Consider the following 21,655-nt stretch of genomic DNA (forward strand, 5'->3'; position numbering starts at 1 on the left):
ACACCTGCTGAAAAATGAGAGGCTAACTCCTCTGAGCCATCCCTGACAGCCTTGTCCATGCATGACAATACACTGGACAGCTCCCCCAAGCTGATCGAGTCTGGCTTACGAGACTGGTTGCCTAAAGCTCCGAGACACCAGTCTAAGAAGTTAAAGACTTCCAAGGACCTAAACAGTCCCTTCAAAAGATGGTCCAGTTCGGAAATCGTCCATGACACTTTAGCTGAGGCTAAAAGGGACCTCCTTGAGGCATCAACCACGCTGGCGAAATCTCCTTGAGCAGACGTAGGAACCTTCAATCCTAAATCTTCGCCTGTTTCATACCACATCCCTGCCTTACCGCTAAGTCTAGACGGAGGCAGGGCGAAAGTAGTCCTTTCCCTTTGCTTTTCTAGACTCCATCCAGGCGTTAACCTTCCGGAAAGCTCTCTTAGTAGACAAAGACGTCTTCATTTTCACGAAACCTGGAGTCTTGCTTGCTTTCGACGACGAAAACTGTGAAGGAGGAGAAGGAGGGGCAAAAGGCTGGAAAGTATCACCAAACGAATCACGAAGTAGCCGTGCCAATACTTGGTAATCTGACGAAGCCGACGTCGAAGGTTGTTCTTCGTCAACATCCTCAGAAGAACCGCTAAGTTCTCCTTCTTCCTTACCCGAGTGAAAATCCGACGGAAGAGGCAAAAGTCCTTTCGCTCCAAGTCTCATGTCCGAACGATGACGAGAAGAAGAGGGTAACGGATCCTTAACAGTCACAGGATCAGGAATCACCCTTTGAGGAGAACGTGAAGAAGTAGGCAGACGTGAAGCGTCAGCCAAAGCCTCGGGAACATCATCCGAGTGATAGCGAACTTCCACATTCACGTCCACAGAGCTCTTACGACAACGTCTACTAGCGTCCATCTGAGCGTCCAACCTAGCGTCCAAATCAGCGTCCAAAGGAGCATCCAACGTAGCGACTCTTCTAACGTCCAGCGAAGCGTCCTTACGAACGTCCCGCGAAGAAACCAGGTCAGCTACCCGACGAGCGTCCCGTTGAGCGTCGACACGCTCATGTCGAAGAGGGGCAGAACGCATTGAAGTCCGTCCGACAACAACAAACTCGTCGCCAGCAGAAACGTCGAAGTCGGAATGCCGAGCGTCTTCTCGACGAGAAGAGAGAGGAGCATGATGGGATCTCTCTCTAACCTGACGTCTACCGTCACCTCTAGACGAACCCTGGGGAGCAGAACGAAGCCTAGAGGGCGAAATATCAGGAGACAGGGACGAAAGAGGCGCAGGTGGAGAAGACTGTCTTGTTCTCTCGATCAGAAGTCTATCGTCCTTCTTGCGACGAGAAGCCGTCTCCTTCTGCTTAAGTAAAGCGTCCAGCTGCCGTTGCATAGCAATGATGATCTCCGTCTGAGAAGTCTCCTTACGCGGAGACGAGCTGCGCTTGTGAGAAGGTGAGGGGCGAGGGGACGCCTTCTTCCTTCTCCCAGGAACAGCCTTGGCTCTAGAGCGACTGGGGCGCTCGAGGGCGTCATCATCTGATGACGTCCTAGACTTCTGGGGCGGAAATGCTACGCTTTCCGGAGAAGAATGCCACTCACACATTGCATGACGTGAAACGTCTAGATCTTGAAGAGTCCTCTTCAAAGGTCGCGAATCCGGACGAGATTCCCACCCCTTGCGCGGGGAGGACGCGTCGGAAGACGAGAAACAATCTCTTAGGATACGTTCTCGAGCACGCTCCTTAGCAGCCTGGGAAGCGTCCACATGAACTGCTGAAGGGACGTCAGATCGGTGGGGGATCCCCGTAACCCTCCTTCGGCCTTCGACATGCCCTCTCTCTGAGTCCTGGGAGTCCGGCAGAGGTCCCAGCCTAGAGGCGCTATAGGGCCGATCTGACGCCCCCTCCACTTCACTAGGGGCACTATCACTGCACTTAGTTTGCCTGTTTTCAAAGGCAAGCACTTTAGATTCAAGCGTCTTCAATGAATCCAGAATAAGCGAAAGGGCATTACCCTCCGCAGACACCACTTGAGGGCCCGAAGGCAACACTACGGGGTTAGGGGAGACAAAATCTAAAGGAGGGTTAGAAGGGGATACATTAAGACCCTGTCTGCTATCCGACTTACTCCTGGAGGAAGACCTCCTGATCCTATCACGCTCTAATTTATTTACGTAGGATTCATACGTCTTCCATTGTAAATCATCCAAGCTTTCACACTCATTACAGCGCAAATCATATTTACAATCTTGCCCCCTACACCCTTTACACAATGTGTGAGGATCAACCAAGGCTTTTGGTAGCCTAACCTTGCATTCCACTTTCGAACACACCCTGGCGCTAGCCTAACTAGATCCAGACATATTTAAGGAAAAAAACCAAGCCAAATTCAAAACAGTCCAAAGTCACGTATGCCAAGCTAACGATCCAAAACCAAAAAAACAAAAAGTCAAGAGGATACTCAAGCAATGAAAAGTTGTCCAAAATCCTGAGGCGGAGGTGTGTAAACAGTTGTTTACGACACCGGCGACAGAAGAAATCTGATAGAAAATAAAGTGCAATCATTTGTAGAAGACACCCCCCGAAAAGGCTCACAGGAACATTGTGAAAATTTTTTTTAAAGTACGTATGTACGTACATAAAAAAAAAAAAAAAAAAAAAATGGCAGAAATTAAAGCCGCTTTTCATAAAGTGCAATCATTTGTAGAAGACAGCCCCCGAAAAGGCTCACACAGGAACGTATGTACGTAGCCTCACTCGAAAGGTAAGCTTCCACATTTTATGTTACAATAATAATATTTCTTGTACACTAATATACACTTTATTTACAGGTTTTGCATTTTTAGTCTTAATTTAGGTATTGAATGGTCCAAATTGTTGTAGTATTTCATTGTTTATAGGTCAATTTAGCTTTATTATGAAATTTAATGGGGTGTTTTTGGAGGGCTTGGAACGGATTAGCCATTTTACATGTAAAATGTGGTCCAAGATACAAAAACCTCATGATACGAAGGGCGCCTCGGAACGGATTAATTTCGTATCTCGAGGTACTACTGTATTTGCTAAAAATGGGGAAGCCAAGGAACAACTGGTACATGGAGGACCATTTCCTTACTTGTTAGAGGAGGAATTAGGGAGGTCTTCTTGGAAGGGTGGCTTGAACAGAGGTTACTGCAGAGATTGGCCCCTTGATCGATTGCCTCTAAAGGACCATTCTTACAGAGTTGAGACATTCCTGTAAAACAAAATTCTCGGGGTATGTCCTGACTCCCTAGGGGTGCCTAGCAGACTGGGTAAGAAGGTCTTATGCAACCTTTTCCTGTAACTCTGAGGCTACACTCTGCATTGTAGCATTAGGAAAAGGAACATTATGATCCAGTAAAGCTAAAGGAAAAGAGGGTCTTTTTTAATGAGGCACTCCTCTGGTGGTGAAAGCACACCAAAGGTCTCTCTTCACCAGTCTGCCAAATGAAAGGGGGCAGCCATCTCTAATTCCTTGTCTGCAGACAACGGAATTCCCAACCAATCTGCAGCAAAACTGTTTTGACGAGATGTGCACTCTTCAATCTTCTTTGATAAGGTACTTATTGTCCAGTCTAACAAGTTGAAGATCTTGAACATGTTAAATAAGTCCTTCAGCAGGTGATCTACTTCCAAAGAAGTGAAAATAACTTGGCTAAAGCGAAGGTCAATCCTCTTGAAGCGTCAACGAGGCCAGAGAAATCTATCAGGAAGAAGGCATAAACTCCCAGGGACAGAATTTCACCTGTAGTGTAAGACAGGTAACTTCTCTTAGAAAGGCAAGAGAGAGGAGTGCAAAACGCAAATTTGCCAATACTCCTCTCCATTGGCAGACCGTGCCTTCTTAGATGAGCAAGAGAGGACTATCCTCGAAAGTCCAGCAGAGCATATCAGCTGCCTCCTCATAAAGTCCGAAACTGGTGAAGAGGGAGCCGCTAGAGAAAAGAACGATGGATGACTGAGTAAAGAGTACTTCACCAATGCAGCACAGGCAGACATTGGTTGCTGTTGAATGCTATCCTTGTCTTCCTCCGACAAAATTGAAGAAGCAGGTAACATAGGAGAGTCTTGGGAAACAGTAAGTTTATTCAGAAGACTCAAAATACTTGACAGGGTAAGGACCCTTTAAAAATTATATCACTGGTCCCAGGGGTATCACAGTATGTCATGTTGGCAACTGATGAGATCCAAAGAAGTATCCTGGACAGCAGAAGCACTTAATACATCCCAGCCCAACTGTAAAGGTGGTAAAATACTCCTTGAACTAGGCGTCATATGCTTCCCAGGAGTTGTAGACCAACCAGGTGTAACCAGCACCAAAGCAGGAGGGACCCAGAAACACTCAACAAGTCTGATTCAATAAAGATCGCATTGTCACTGTATGATTCACATAAGTGGAATAAAAGGCACTCACTGGCACCACTGAACATTTGGCGCCCAGCTATCAAAGGACCATAAGCAGCAGAAACATGAAGTCCATTAGGGAGAAGTGGTCCTGCAGCACTTGCATACGTTAGTAGCCGTGAAGGTATGTGAGTAAACTGTTGGAAATCAACACTCATATAATCTGACACTGATGGGTACTGCGGCACCAATAAGAGCCCCGGCACCAATGGGAGTTCCTGTGCCAGGGGGCGCTCTTACAAAGAAGGTACCAATGGGCGCTCTTGTGCTGACATGCATACAGGTACAAAAGACGAGTCCCATACAGAAGGATAATCTGCACAAGCTGACACTAGCCCTCTCTAACTCACTAGGAGAATGCAGAGGCACCAATAGACGCTCAGGTGCAGGACATTTCCTGGAGCTAGAGGCATTAAAAGAGAGAACAGCTGGCAAAGGAGGCACAGGAGGAGAAGGATTCGGCACCAATGGATGGCCAGAAACTTTCCTAAGTGTGGGATCACCTGACTGGCAGTCTGAGGAAGACTTCCTCGACGAGGAAGAACGCCTCTGAAGAAGAGTGCCTTTCTGACACAGGCTGTCCCTCCACAGCATGGTTGTCCCTGGGGGGAAAAAGTTCTGGACTGTCCCAGAGGCTGCACAAAGGATGTTGATCCACTGGGAGATCACTAGCCTTCTTGGATGGAACAGGGGAAGGCAAAATAATACAAGCTCTGCTATTCAATGAGTGAGACTCGTCCACAAAGTGCAATTGGTGCTTGGGGGAAGACTCCTCAGAACTTGATACACTAGAAGAGACGTGACACTTCCTTTGAGACGCCTTTCCAACGACGTTCTGTTGAGACCTGGGATACTTCAACAGACCCCACTGACCTCCCTTGGGCTACCAGTATGCTTTCTTGAAGGTTCAGGGGAGCTAGGCAGGGACCTTTGCCTAGGAGTATCAGGGGATGAACGGCGTGCCGACGTATCACAAGAAAAACAACTCAAACACCTGTGAAGCTTAAAATATATTGAGCACTCAAAATATTGAGCCACTCCCTCTGCCAGATGTGGGGGCTCGGGCACCACTGGGTGCTGGCTCAGTTGTCACTGGGCACTAGCTTGGCTCCCAGAGCCAGGGCACTCAGCACCATTAGAAACTCGGGCGCTATAGGAGTTCGGCCCCAACTAGGCGCTCAGTTACCTATATGATAAATGCTTGACCTAATCTTGAATCAAACAAATGACTAAAGACATGATCAACTAACATAGTTTGGCAGCAGGTGAGCTAATAGCTTTGGCACCAGAAGTACTATGCCGTTGGTTTAGCTACTTATCAGCTATGTGAGTCAATCCAAGCTTAGCCTAGGCACCGCTAAAGCAACACTAACTTTGTTCTCTTGATCATTTTAAGTACAGCCCTCTATTGGGATGTTCCCTCTGTGGTGGAAAAAAGTCAACAATCCATGACTTAACTGAAACAAAAAATATTAACAGTATACATTGTCCAGTGTACACTTAAGCTAGTATTCCCATAATAGAGATGCCCTCATGAGAGGCAGGCTCCAGAACCCTTTTGAGTGCCTTGACTAAATTCTCAAACATCACCATCCTATATTGGGCTAATAATAAAAGCCAAGAAATGTACAGCACTGTAACTGCAAAATTAAAACATTCAAACTTTAAGTGAATTTCCTACATACATGACATTCTTCTTACTTTATTTGACTCTGAACAATTAAGGTAAGGTGAAATCTAAGGAAAAATTTATCACTTGAAAACAAACTGCAACAGGAAAGTCTTTTAATTACTAAAGTCTCTTCCCACACATTTTATATTTCTACAGGTGCAACAAATGCCTTTATCCACTGATGTTCCTTATATGGTTTATGTACTATATGGTGTTTACTTATACTTATAAATGTTCTCATTAACCAGAATATTAAAATACTAATTGTATTAAAAAACCTTATTCTTTTATTAAAGAAAATCTCAATTCTTCAACTGTTACCTTGTCTAAATCTCCATTAAACCAGCAAAATGCAGCAGCAAATGGAAGCATAAACAAGGAATTGTAAAAGAGAAGCCCATACTTCCCTAATTCCTTGCTTTCCAACTTTTTCTTGACATAAACTCCATTACTTGCAGTGAAGACATTATTTGTCAGGACAAAGAAATATCCAACAGCATCAAAAGAAAGATCATTCCTGAAACAAAAATTATATTGTACAAGATGAACACATTGCAATTTTTGAAAGTAAATTGTATTTTTCCTAATTATACAAACCCGAGATCCTTTACATTAGGAATTGCTTTACAGCGAAGCTGGAACACAGCTGTTAAAACTCTTGAACAAGTTGGTTAGGCAGTAACTACTGTTCAGTAGGTGGGAAGACCCACCTGCCTGGATGTAAACATTCCAACTTTGCCTTTGGGACCAAGTTTCAGACTGAGGGGTGGCATGAGGTGGGCATTAGTTTAAAGGACCTCAGGTTTGTATAGTTAGGAAAAATACAATTTACTTTCAAAAATTGTGATTTGTTTCAACATGACACACAAACCCTTGGTCCTTTACATTAGGAAGACTCACTTATTGGAGGGAGAAATCTGAGTGAAGCTCTAGAACCAACTAGAGTTCAGCACATCTAGTCTGCTACTCCTGGTTGAAAGAGCGAGGAGGATTGCCTAGCCTATGACAAATTGATCAGAATATAAACACAGCACGATCAAGAGCCAGACTTCTGGGCCTTTTCAAAATATGTGAAAAATTGTAACTTATACTAAAAAGGCTGGAAAATATATTAAGATAGAGTAATTGATGCAAAGATCCAAGAGGGGATTGTTTTATTGCTAGTCTCTTCCCTCCTCTTGCTAGAGGAAGGAGTGGGATGCTTCTATGATTCTAACAAGAAAAACAGAAAGGAAGCTAGATGGATAGATTACTGCATCAGGTGCCAGTCCATCAAGTGTAGGTTCAAGTCCTATTCTCGAACCAACCTTTGGTAACAGTGACCTAAGCAGTAGTTCTTCAGGAAGTCTTTTAGCCCTGTATTTTCATGGCTAAAAGACTTCCAGTCTTCATTGCGAGCACAGATTTTCTGATTGGTGTCATTGGTGGGACTTTTTCTTTGATCAGAATCACAAGGGTGGGCTTGTCTCAGATTCAATCGTGAAAGATGTAGATTCACATTTGCCCTAATCTTTCATGTAAACATTATTGTTTCTCCTCAATTAAGATTCAACTACTGATGAGAAACTTCCCTCTGCTGATAATTGGAACCCCTATAAAAACGCTTAAAACTTGTTATTTGTGCAAGCTAAACAAGTCAAATGCCATCTAGAGACCTGAAGTCCTTGTGATAGCAAGACAGAGGGAAGTTTCTCATCAGTAGTTGAATCTTAATTGAGGAGAAACAATACTATTTACATGAAAGATTAGGGCGAATGTGAATCTACATCTTTCACGATTGAATCTGAGACAAGCCCACCCTTGTGATTCTGATCAAAGAAAAAGTCCCACCAATGACACCAATCAGAAAATCTGTGCTCGCAATGAAGACTGGAAGTCTTTTAGCCATGAAAATACAGGGCTAAAAGACTTCCTGAAGAACTACTGCTTAGGTCACTGTTACCAAAGGTTGGTTCGAGAATAGGACTTGAACCTACACTTGATGGACTGGCACCTGATGCAGTAATCTATCCATCTAGCTTCCTTTCTGCTTTTCTTGTTAGAATCATAGAAGCATCCCACTCCTTCCTCTAGCAAGAGGAGGGAAGACTGGCAATAAAACAAACCCCTCTTGGACCTTTGCATCAATTACTCTATCTTAACCCTCTTACGCCGAAGGGGTATAATAAAAATCGTCTCCCGTATGCCAAGGGGGTCTCGGAGTGAGCACCGAAGAGGAAAAAATATTTTTTTCAAAAAATCACAGCGTGCTTAGTTTTCAAGATAAAGTTAATTTTTGGCTCCTTTTTTTGTCATTGCCTGAAGTTTAGTATGCAACCATCAGAAATGAAAAAAAAATCATTATTATATATAAATAATGCGATATATGATAACTCAAAAACAAAATTTCATATATAATTGTATTCAAATTGCACTGTGAGCAAAACAGTTAAAGCTAAAGACTTAATTTTTTTTCCTTGTATTTTACAATAAATTGCAATCATTTTGGTATATAACACATTGTAAAACGATCAAAGCAACACAGAGAAAATATTATCACAAAATGATGCATGAATTCGTAATGCATGGATGTAAAAAAATGTTTTTTTTCAAAAATTCACCATAAATCTAAATATTGTTCTAGAGACTTCCAATTTGTTTCAAAATGAACATGAATGATTGAATATTACTATACTGTAAGAGTTTTAGCTTACAATTGCAGTTTTTGACCATTGTGAACGGGTTAAAGTTGACCGAATGTAGAAATTTTTTAATATATTTTTTATAAGCAAATATTTCGAAAATGACAAAAGTTACAACCTTCAATAATTTTTTGTTGTATTCTACATGAAATTCCGCACATTTTCATATATAAAACTCTATGAAACGCCTAATATGAAACGGAGCAAATATAACGAGAATGCGACGTACGCATTTCGGAGATTTGCGGCGGAGAATCCGAGCCCGGAGGGAAGGAAAGTTTTTTTACAAATTCACCATAAATCTAAATATTGTGCTAGAGACTTCGAATTTGTTTCAAAATGAAGATAAATGACTGAATACGTATAACTAGAATGTAAGACTTTTAGCTTACAATTGCGTTTTTTTACTATTTCGGTAGCGTCAAAGTTGACTGAACATGGTTTTTTTTTTTTTTGTTTATCGTGATTTATATGCAAATATTTCAAAAATGAGAAAAGCTACAACCTTCAATCATTTTTTGTTGTATTCTACATGAAATTGCGCACATTTTCATATTTAACTTTATGTAATGACTAATTTAAAATGGTGCAAACATTACGACAATCGCAGGAAAATTTTTTTTTTTCCGGAAGTTACCACGCGGACGCAAGGAAATTTTTTTTTTTTTCATAAATTCACCATAAATCAAAATATTGTGCTAGAGACTTCCAATTTGTTGCAAAATGAAGGTAAATAATTGAATATTACTAGAATATAAGAGTTTTAGCTTACTATTGCGTTTTTCTATCATTTCGGTAGTCAAAGTTGACCGAAGGTTGAAATTTTGGCACTTATCGTTATTTATATGAAAATATTTCAAAACTGATAAAAGCTACAACCATGGGTTGTTTTTAATTGTACTGTGCATGAAATTGCGCACATTTCCATATATAAAACTTTATGTAACAGCAAATTTAAAATGGTGCAAACATTACGACAATCGCGCGAAAAAATTTATCGGAAGAGTTACCACGCGGATGTAAGGAAAAAGTATTTTTCATAAATTCACCATAAATCAAAATATTGTGCTAGAGACGTCCAATTTGTTGCAAAATGAAGGCAAATGATTAAATATTAACTAGAATTAAACGTTTTAGCTTACAATCGCTTTTCGCTATACAATATATATAAAGATAGATATAATATACAGTATATATATATATATACTATATATTATATATATATATATATATATATATATATCTATATCTCTATATACTATATAATGTCATTATATATAATCTATCTATATATATATATATATATATTATATATATATATATGTTTAATCTATATATATATACAGTATATCTCGCTGCTAATATCTATCTATATATCTATATATACATTATATATATATATAATATATCTCTCTATACTTCATGTTATTATCTATGTGCAGATATAGATATCTATATATATCTATGTATATATATATTATATATATATATATATATATATATATATATATATGTATTAATAATATTAGATATATAAGATATCTATATATATATATATATAGTGTAGATATATTATATTATATATATATAATATATATAATGTTATATATCTATTATAATATATAAATATAATAATTGTATTATATATACAATATGTGTATATATGTATATATATATATACTAAATTATATATATATAATATATATATATAAGATATAATTAATATATATATATTATAATATATCTATATATATATATATTTATATAATAATTATATATATAGTATATATATAGATCTATATATATGACATCCATGAGAAAAAGCTGGAGGAGGACAAGGAAGGGTTCCGTATAAGTCAGTCATATATATATGACTGACATATATATATATATATATATATATATATATATATATATATATATATATATATATAATATATATGACTGACATACATGAGAAACTGAGAGGACAAGGAAGGGTCGTATAAGTGACAGATAGAGACTATAAGGAGATTAGTACCTAGTATCCAACACACCTGGAGAATTAGTAACCTTCCCAAACAAACAAAAATATGGGCACAATTTAAGAGGTTTGCAAAAAGATTGCTCAGACACAGGGACAAAATAATAAAAGGATAATACAAGGTGGCAACTGATCACATTCAAACCTTTAGTAAACAAAAACTTATTTACAAAACATATCAAATAAACATATACAAAGAAACTATCTATGAGGCAACTAATTAGAATTTAAGTCCTTTCAGTTTCTCATGTATGTCAGTCAGTTTGCTATAGAGAGGATGTTGAGTTGAAAGATCTTGCAGCTATTCCAATGTTTCATTTTCCTTTGAGGCTTATACCTTTGTTTATGCATTTATCACGTTTCAAACTTTCGTGATTAAGTATACATACATACATACATAATATATATATATATATATATATATATATATATATATAATGTATAACTGAATCACGAAAGTTAGGAACGTGATAATTTATATATATTTATACATTATATATATATATATATAATATATATATATATATATATATATATATATATATATATATATATATATATATATATATAATCATAATAATAAATAATAAAAGAAAAGATCCCACTGGGTAAATACGAGTTCAGTTCAACGACAATCAGGCAAGAGCACACAAAACACATCTGCAATACATGACAGCTGAAAGCAAAGTGGAATAATTACACCCAGGCAAGCAGGTCTCCCTGCCAGCAGGACGGTAGTTACTGCCTAATCCCCTTGTTCAAAGAGTTTTAACGAATATGTTCCAGCTTCGCCATAAAGCAGTTCCTAATGTAAAGGACCAACGGTTTGTATATCGTGTAAGAACAACTCAATATTAGTGTTCTATAATTAATGACGATCACATAAAGGCATAACTTAAAAAATTCAGATATGTACCCCATTACAGGGAAAACTTCTGGTTAATAGCCATTAAATTTCGTGAAACAGAACTTTCAATAAGCTAAAATATGAGATTTCTCGAATCTGTACGTAATCCCATTTTTTTACAATTTAATTTCAAAATAGCACTGAGGTACTTCAATGGAGAGGACCATTTATCCAAGATTCGACTATATTGCCATCTGGCAGATTAGTACTGATGATGTTGTACCGCGGTCGCCTCACAATAACAAGCGCAGTGAAACACACCTATTGTATTGTATTCATCCTCGGTATTGCCTCATGTTTTGTCAATTGTCATTCAAATAGCGTCAATTATGCCAACTAGTATCGCGTTTGGTTGTGCCAATACTTCTGGCAAGTGTCCAAAAGGCTTATCATTCCACAGGATTCCATTAAATAGAGAGAAATCAAGTCACTAGCTGATGGCTCTTCGAAGGGAGGATAACATCAAAACCTTTCAACATACTACGCAAACCGTTGTCTGTTCCGATCCTTTCTTGGCAACAGATTAAAAATGACAATTTGTCCAAAATTGCATTTTTCCTAACTATACAAACCTGAGGTCCTTTTACAATGGGAAGGTAACTAGTGGCAGCTGGATGGTCGTAAGCTTCGAACAAGGGAGTTCGGTAGTTAACTGCTTGTCCGACAGTGCGCGCCCCGCGCGACTGGGAGGTGAAGAATCACTTTTGCTTTAGGCCCAAGCAAAACACGCAGAGTGAGGGGTGGCATGAGGTGGGAGTATATGTAAAAGGCCTCAGGTTTGTATTGTTAGGAAAAATGCAATTTTGGACAAATTGGGATACAAACCTTTCAGTCCTTTTACAATAGGAAGACTCACTTCTTGGTGGGAGGAATCTGAGTCTTTTGTGAACAGACTGGTGTTCGCCCAACCTTGGATTGCCTCCCTGGTCGTAAGAGCGAGGGAGGGATCCTAGCCTCTGTCCGATTGATCGGGGTGTGCACCGCAGGATCAATGGTCAGACCTCTGGACCCAAGTAATAAGAGAGAGGCAAGCGTATCTCTTAAAACTAGCAAGCAAGAACTTGTTCCTGTTTGCAAGAGGCAACATAAAGTTATGGGTTTGTCTCTTGTTGGCTTCCACTCTCCCCTCCCCCCCCCGCCCCCTTGTTGGGGGAAGTGGTGGATATTCACTCCTATCCCTAGTGAAAGGGATAGGATGGGGCTCGGTCGAGTAGCTTACCTGCATCTCATCCTTCCAGCAGGGTGACGACCATGTCCCTCTGCCCACAGGTAGAGGGGAGAAAAATAAGGGAAAGAGGAGCCAGTCACACTCTAAATCACTCATCCATTCTACAGTCACCCCAGGAATCGATGCTGTTCAGCCTGCTAGGGTCTGGGTTAGCTACACGTGTTGAGCCGCCACCACGGGTCCTAAGGGACCAGTGTCCAAGGACCTGTGGGCTATATCCTAAAGGTTGAAGGAGGTGCATGTGTTCTGGTTGGACCAGACCCCTGCCTTCAGTACCTGCGCCACGGAGAAGTTCTTGCGGAACACGAGGGAAGAACCAACATCTCTGACTTCATGGGCTCTCGGACGAAGGGTACGGATGTCGTCGCTACCATCAGCTTCGTACGCCCTCCTGATCACCTCACGCAGTCAGAAAGAAAGTGTTCCTGTATACTTCTTTCTTGGTCATCCCGGTGCTAACGAAGAGGTGTCAACACTCAGACCTGAGGTGTCGAGTTTTCTTCAGATAGATCCGTCGCGCCCTCACAGGACAAAGCAGCATCTCCTTTGCATCGAAGGCGGTGAAGTCCAGTAGGGAGGGGATTGTGAAGGACTCGAACCGATCGGCAGGGACCGAAGGGTTTTGAGTCTTCGCTACAAAGTTCGGTTAGAAATCGAGCGTCACAGATCCCCATCCCCTGGATGCTTGACTTCGCAGGAAAAGTCATGCAGTTCCCTCAGAGGAAAAGAAGGGAATAGTCGCTATGACCTATCCCTCTTCTCAACTTTGGTGATGTCCAGTACCCATACTGGTCTATCCGTCTGCAGCAAAGTCTGCAGCGAAGTGTCTCGCATTCTCTTATTCCATTGCAGCAAAGTTTCTTCTTCTCGGTAGTGGATAGGACACCGACACTCGATGGTGGGTGTCAATGGTATGGGTACTGGGACAAGCTATTAGGACGAAGTAATGATTGATCTGGAACAACCGAACTAAGTCCACAGCGTAGATCGTAACTGACTCGGGCGCTCTGACAGCTGCCGACTGACTGCGTTCGGTAGTGAGGCAAGTTGTCCAAGCATCCGGGCAAGTCACGTGACTTTCGCATTTAAAGGGTCATGCCGTGAGACCATACAAATCGTCTATTTGTTTGCCACCGATGCCGGACGGCTAGGTGATGATTCTCTTAAGGCATGTGCCCAACAGACGAAAGTCAATTGCCTTCTAGGGACCGAGGTCCCTGATGGCAAGACACTCATAGTAGTTGAATCTCAGCTAGGGAGAAACAACACTGTCGTTGAAGGCGAAGGTGGAGGGTTAGTGCAACCTACATCTTCACAGCCGAATCGAGAGAAGGATTCTCAAGATTCTGAACCTGTGCTTACTAAGGACTGAAAACGCTAAACTGCTATTTCATTGCTGTCCGGTGAGGAGTCGTAGTTGCAATGAAAGAGGGGTGTTTTTCAGTAAAGAAAACACAGGGAGTACTGCCTGAAGAACTGCTTCTCATGGGCTGATCATTTGGAAGTAGAGCTGGCAGGTTGGGGAGCAGGCGATGTCTTCCGTATACATCTGTTAATTCGGGGTGAACAATGAACAACTGCACACCTACGAATACGAGATATTTTGAAGACAAACTCAGATGTCTGAAGAAATCATTCCGCATTATCGCAATGCGATGCAGCGGGAGATAAGTACAGACTTCTGTTACCATGTGGTAAACACAAAGATGAAAGAGTCCAAGAGATATCTCTGTTGAAAATTCTCGCAATGTCCAAGGCGATGCAGTAGATGGTCATTCATGTATGCGAGAATCCCGTTAATCAGAGACCTAAGTCTGTGATTGTTGGGCAGAGATACGGTTCGGTAGTCAATCATTGTAGGGGAGAGAGACATAAACCGACCGTGCATCTCAGATAGCCAGCTGGTACTGGGCTGCCACCGGCAGTCTAATACACAGTTAGCTCTCGCTCACTCATCATCCTGAGTTGCCAGGTAATCCATTCCACGAAGGAATGTGTTCGGCTAGAACCACTGAGCATAAAAAAATACGTTCTAGCAATTATATTTAAACTAAACTGATTTCGGTAAATACAAAAGCTGAGGTGGGGATGTTGTGACAATACCATAAGTATCTTAAAATCGAAACTGGTAACTCCTGGGAGGTTGCAGGCAGCCCCGAGTTGCAGTTCAATTAGGATACTAGTCGTCTCGGTCACAATCCGTAGAATTAACTACGGTATGCGCCTACACCCCGGACAATTCAACTGCTTAACAGAATCATGTCGCAAGGGTAATATATGTAGTACATTTGTAGGTTTCTGTACGACCTCCATCCCAAATTCTTTTCCCTTCGAGGAATGAGAATAAGGATTGGAAATCGACACCCTTCGTTCTCTAGTCAAGAGAGTGAAGGAGAAGTCTTCCCCGAAGGAAAGCTTCAATGGTGAACAGAATACCGAAGACGATAGTTCAAGCCAAACTGGACGTTCCCATCCGTTCTTCTCTATTCCAGGGTTGGTCGGCTACTGTGAGATATTCTTCCTTCAGGAGCAGTGCTTCTTCCAAACACTAGAAATTCCAGGAATTCGAGCATTTGGCGAGGTTCCCGATTATCGTAGTAACAATTATCGGGGATTCTAAGCACTCGGCGAAACCCCCACAGAATTCGTCAAACGATCATCGGTTGGTGGTCCTCCCGATTCCCGTAGAAATCGAGGATGAGGCAGGATCCTTCCTCAAAGACAGGGGCTTACGTCAGATAGGACCCGAAGGTCCCCCCCAGTAACGCAGTCCCCAACGTGGGATCCTACAGAGAACTCTCTGCAGGATCCCTCCCCTTTCCCTCGTGCTGTAAGGAGAGGGGGAATGGGGGGGAATGGGGGAGGAATTGGATACTCGCTTGCCTTCCCAGCGGAACTAGCAGTTGGAGAAGAGAGTAGGAGCAGCCATCACCTTGCGGCGATGGCTTCTCAGAGTCTGGGAAAACGTATCGTCAGGAGAAAACGTTTTCCCGAGGAGGGTTACAAACTTGTACTGTAGGTAAGGGTCTGCCGCCACCGTGAACGTTGCCTGGGTGGGGCTGATCGACACCTGAAAGGAGAGAGCCGATACCGTCCTCCGACGCATCCCAGTCCTCGACGAGGCCAAAACCTCTCAAGAGGACCGAAGGGGGGAGCGCTCCAAGTGCCGCCTCACGCCACAGGTCTAACCAGGAGATGGCCTAGAAAGCCGCCATAGCGGTGGATTCCAGGCCTAGTGCCTCTTGCTGCGAGAACCTCTGACAGGAGCTGCTGCAGAGACACACCCGGAGTTACCCTGGCTAACTCTGGAGTTCACCTGTTTGGGTGGCATTGGATCCTCCGATGGCACGTAGAATCGCCACTGTCTCAGTAGAGGAGGAGGAAGTAGCCTGTTCGATCTGCCAGACCTCAGCGAGCCCTCCTGTCCGAAGACGAGAGACTCCACCTGGTCCAAAAGAGTCGGCAAGCTCCGATCGCGGCAGACCCACCGTCGGTTTGGGTTCCTTCTTTGGACCCCAAAACGACTCGAGCCGGGACGTGGGCTCGGATGGTGGGAGAGGCGATTCTTCCCCCAGGTTGTTGTGCTGACGAATCAGCGCAATAACCTTGGCAAAGTTCCTCTGGATCCCCGGAGTGACTGCATCTTGCGGAGTAGGACCGTCAAGCCCCTAGAACAAGAGCAACTCCCGAGATCCTCCCCCTTCAGGAGGGGGGAACAACGACAGACCCCTCTCAGTCTCCTCCTGTCACTTGCATGTACGACCTGGTTGATCCTAAGACCGTGCCTGGAACGTACGGTGTCGTGACGGGATTGTGCGGGGCGCGCCCCTCACGATCACTCCTCGGTGTCTCGCCCTTCCCGGTGTAACCTGAGGAAGTTGAAGGCACAGGAGAGGAAGACCTGACGCTCCCCCTCGCTCACTGGCAGAACCAGTGTGCTTGGGGGGCTGCAGGCGATCACCAACCCGCGGTGCGGATCGAGCTGCAGGCCTAGTCGCGCCGTTCTCCTGGGGAGAACGGCTGGACCGAGAACAGCGGCCCCGATCTTGTGCGTCAAAGGAACTGCTGCTGGTTGCCCTACCCGTCCGGCCCCTGTAGGAGCGGCGGTCAGGAGACCTGCAGAAACCACTGTCGTGGTGAGACTGGTGCTTGTCCTCACGGCGTGTCAAGCAACAGCGCCAGCGATCAGGGGGACCCCTTCCCAGCCTCAGTCCGTGGCCGGTCTGAGACCGTCACGTCAACCCGGGTGACTGACTGATCGCTACGAGAGCGACAGCTGGCCTGGCGAGAGTCGCCTGAGTGGCTCTCACCAGCCTTCCGCTCCGTGCCGTGAACCTGGCGCCGAGCGAGCTCTGGTGTCTGGTTCTTGGCAGCACGGCCACCCGTGGGTGACCATACACTCGGTACCTCTCGCGAACGAGAGGCCGAGATGGAACCTGGTGTAGCGGCAGAACCTCTAGCACCAGGCGAGGAAGTACCGGTGTTAGCCGGTACTCCTCTGGTCCCTGTCTTCTTCCTTGCGGAAGGAGAGACGGCCCCTACTCCCGAAGGAGCAGGAGGACCAGCGGAAGGACCCCCCGTCCCTCCCACCGGAGTGGGACGGGCCTTGAGAAGTTCCCAAAGGAGCCTTCTTAGGAGGGGAGGAGGCAGCCTTTTTCTTCCTCGGCTGGGTAGCCTTGGAAGTCGAAGAGGAAGGGGCGGCTGCAGACGAAGAAGACGATGAAGACGAAGATGAAGACGACGGCGACACCTTCCTCCTCTTCCTCTTCTTCTTCATCAGCTTCCTCAGGACAGACGTGAGGTCAGCCATCCAGGGCGGAGCCAGGGCTGCTGTTGCCGAAGCAACAGGGCCCGGACACACCTGTCTGGACAGACCAACGTCTGGGGCAGCAACACCATGGGCAGGGATGACGTCAGCAGGTACAGGAACAGCGGGAACAGCAGGAGCGGCAGCAAGCCAGCACAGCATCGGAGGCAGGCACGACAGGTAGCACAGGTAGTCCAGGAGATGGGGCAGCAGCCAGCGACATCCTGGGTACCGGCGGCAGGTCCAGGGGGCGAGCTCTTTGGGCAGCGGAAGTCCGAGCGAGAATACACCACGTGAGGAGGGTCAGCGTACCCTGGGGTAGACAAAGTGGAAGTCGTCGTGGTCACCACTCCATGGGTGACTGCACCAGACCCCGCCAGATGATGGAGCCGCCCCTGGACACTCGGCACGCCCTGCAGTCCCAATGACAGCCATACCTGTCCAAGGTCATCCCCAACAGCAGAAGCATCTGCGGAAGCAAGAGTCGGGTACACAGGAAGGGTTCCCCCTCCCGGGGGAGAGGGGGGGGGAGAGACGAGCCCCACCCCGAACAGAAATGCACGTCGGGTAACGAGCGCCCTCCTCTACGCTTGATGGATCGGGCGAAGAAGGACCTCGAAACCCCGCCCCCCCCCAAAGGGGAAGGTGCCATACGTGGGAGCTGAGCGGGGGGGGGGGGGGAGGGGGGGGGCACGGAAAGAAGACGAAGAATCGGTTACTAAGGGAGTCACGGGAGAGCTTTCCGACGACTTCTTGGCAGGCTTTCGTTCTTCCTGCCCCCGCACTACACCCACTGCACCTCTGACCAAATACACGACTCGGCCCGAGAGCATTCGCGCCCTCGGCACCAAGCGCAAGGGCATGAGGATCAATTCCCGGGTATGAGCGGAAACCTTGATCCATAATGAATACATGAAAATGAAAAAGAATACTGCATTTACAATTTCACTTTCACACAAAAATAAAAGGCTTGGGCCGAGAGCAGTCGCGCCCTCGGCACCGAGCACAAAGGGCAAGAAAATAAATGAAAAATGATATTGTTATGTTACAATAAAGTTTCATACATACTTACCTGGCAGATATATACATAGCTAAGACTCCGTCGTCCCCGACAGAAATTCAAATTTCGCGCCACTCGCTACAGGTAGGTCAGGTGATCTACCGGCCTGCCCTGGGCGGCAGGACTAGGAACCATTCCCGTTTTCTATCATATTTTCTCTCTTCCACCTGTCTCCTGCGGGGAGGCTGGGTGGGCCTTTAATTGTATATATCTGCCAAGTAAGTATGTATGAAACTTTATTGTAACATAACAATATCATTTTCATACAATCAACTTACCTGTCAGATATATACATAGCTGATTGGCACCCTTTGGTGGAGGGTAAGAGACAGCTACTTATGGAATAGACAGGTAAACAACATATGTTGTAGGTATAAATAAAACCTTGGTTCCTACCTGATAGGTGGTAGACTTCGTGGGTGTTTGCCCAGTAGTCTGCATCACCTCAAGAAACTTTAGCGAGATATATGATCTATGGCCAAGAGTTCTTGTGGGTCTGCCAAAGGGGTCTTATCCGCTTACTCGGCAGAGCCTGAAAGGACTTTGTCAATGGGTGCTGATCCACTTATATGACAATACACCTTAAGAAGGAGCACACAACCAATCCCGACCACCTGATCCTAACCACATGTTAGAAATAAAGATTGTTCCGAGTTATCCCCGAACTCTTCACAACAACCATAACTCAAAAAGCACAATATGCACACATACATAATTTAAAAAAAAAAAAAATTTATACTCATCTAATTAGATATGACAAGAGTCTCTTACTGAACAACAGAGACGGCCGCCCGTGCAGAACCAAGTCCTTTTTGTTAGAAGAGACTCCAGACCATATCCAAAAAGAAGAAAAGTATATACTTAAGGATTGGTGTCGGCTCCCATACCCAGGATCGTATCCGCCGATACGAAAGGACCCAGAGAAAAACATTTCTCATAGGTCACACGAACGTCTTTCAAGTAATGAGATGCAAATACTGAGTTGCATCTCCAAAATGTCGTATCTATGATGTTTTTAAGCGACATATTCTTATGAAACGAGAGAGACGTCGCTACTGCTCTCACTTCATGAGCTTTCACTTTTAACAGTCGGAACTCTTCGTCAGGACAGATCTTATGCGCGTCTGTAATGACGTTTCTCACAAAGAATGCAAGAGCATTCTCGGACATCAGTCTTGTGGGGTCTTTTACCGCGCACCAAAGACCTTGCCTAGAGCCTCCCATCTGGTGCTTTCTCTGAAGGTAGAATTTCAGAGCTCTTACAGGACATAGAGACCTCTCTGCTTCTCTGCCTACAAGACTCGATATGCCTTTGACTTCGAATGACTTAGGCCATGGATTCGTGGGATTCTCGTTTTTAGCTAAAAACAGGGTCTTAAATGAGCAAATAGCTGAGTCTCCCTTGAATCCCACTTTATCCTGCAGAGCATGTAATTCACTAATTCTCTTTGCCGTAGCTAAAGATAATAGGAATAGGCATTTTCTGGTGATGTCTCTAAACGATGCCAGATGAGGAGGTTCGAACCTTTCGGATGATAGGAACTTGAGAACCACGTCTAGGTTCCAGTTAGGAGGGACCGGTTCCTTAGACTTTGAAGTCTCAAAGGACCTTATGAGATCGTGGAGGTCCTTGTTATCTGCCAGATCTAATCCTCTATTCCTGAAGACTGCCGAGAGCATACTTCTGTATCCCTTTATTGTGGATACAGCTAGATGAGATTCTTCTCTCAGGAATAGAAGGAAATCCGCAATTTCCGCTACAGAGGTAGTGGAGGAGGACAACTTCTTAGTTCTACACCACCTTCTAAAAACCTCCCACTTGGACTGATATACTTGTCTAGTGGAGGTTCTGCGGGCTCTCGCGATCGCGCTTGCAACTTCGCGAGAAAACCCTCTCGCTCTGACGAGTCTTTCGATAGTCGAAAGGCAGTCAGAGCGAGAGCGGGGAGGTTTTGATGATACATCTGGAAGTGTGGCTGTTTGAGAAGATCCATCCTTCTTGGTAGGGATCTGGGAAAGTCTACGATCCACTCCACCACCTCCGTGAACCAGTCTTGAGCCGGCCAAAAGGGGGCTATCAATGTCATCCTCGTCTCCTTTGAAGCCACAAACTTTTTCAGCACTAGTCCCAGGATTTTGAATGGAGGAAAAGCGTAGACGTCTACGTGAGACCATTCCAGCAGGAAGGCGTCTACCATAAGAGCTCTGGGGTCTTCCACGACCGAGCAAAAGACTGCCAGCCTTTTGGAGATGAACGTGGCGAAGAGATCCACATGAGGAGTCCCCACAGAGACCAGAGATCTTGACACACCTCTTCGTGTAGGGTCCACTCTGTGTGAAGGACCTGGTTCCTCCTGCTGAGCCTGTCCGCCCTCACATTCCTTTCTCCCTGAACGAACCTTGTAAGAAGGGAGATGTTTCTCTGAGACGTCCAAAGTAAAAGATCTTTTGTAAGTTCGTAAAGGAACGAGGAGTGAGTCCCTCCTTGTTTTCGAATGTATGCAAGTGCTGTGGTGTTGTCCACATTTACTTGAACTACTTTGTTCGAAACAAGAGGTTCTAGACTCTTCAGAGCCAGGTGTACGGCGAAGAGCTCTTTGCAGTTTATGTGCCAAGACACCTGCGCTGTTTCCCAGGTGCCTGACACCTCCTTCGAGCCTAATGTTGCTCCCCAACCTTTCTCCGACGCGTCTGAGTACAACACTAGGTCTGGGTTCTGGATTTTTAGAGAGATTCCTTTGTTCTCTTTGAGAGGGGGCAACCACCATTCCAAGTGCGGTCTTATCTCCACTGGAATGTGAAAGGCGTCTGAAAGATGTCCGGTTTCCAAACTCCAAAGGCTTCTGAAAGATGTCGGTTTCCA

General features: G+C 44.4%; 1 protein-coding gene across 5 annotated transcripts in view; it reads right to left on the reverse strand.

The window, feature by feature from the left end:
- LOC135198011 (UDP-sugar transporter UST74c-like) overlaps positions 1-21,655 on the reverse strand; it is a 229,551-nt gene that overhangs the window by 97,215 nt on the left and 110,681 nt on the right. For all 5 annotated transcript variants that reach the window (XM_064225354.1, XM_064225355.1, XM_064225353.1 and 2 more), the window contains one exon: positions 6,408-6,603. In XM_064225354.1, the coding sequence (XP_064081424.1) occupies positions 6,408-6,603 (196 nt within the window). The remainder of the gene's footprint in view (positions 1-6,407; positions 6,604-21,655) is intronic.

This window comes from Macrobrachium nipponense, chromosome 21 (genome assembly GCF_015104395.2).
Source record: "Macrobrachium nipponense isolate FS-2020 chromosome 21, ASM1510439v2, whole genome shotgun sequence".
Taxonomy (NCBI): Eukaryota; Metazoa; Arthropoda; class Malacostraca; order Decapoda; family Palaemonidae; genus Macrobrachium; species Macrobrachium nipponense.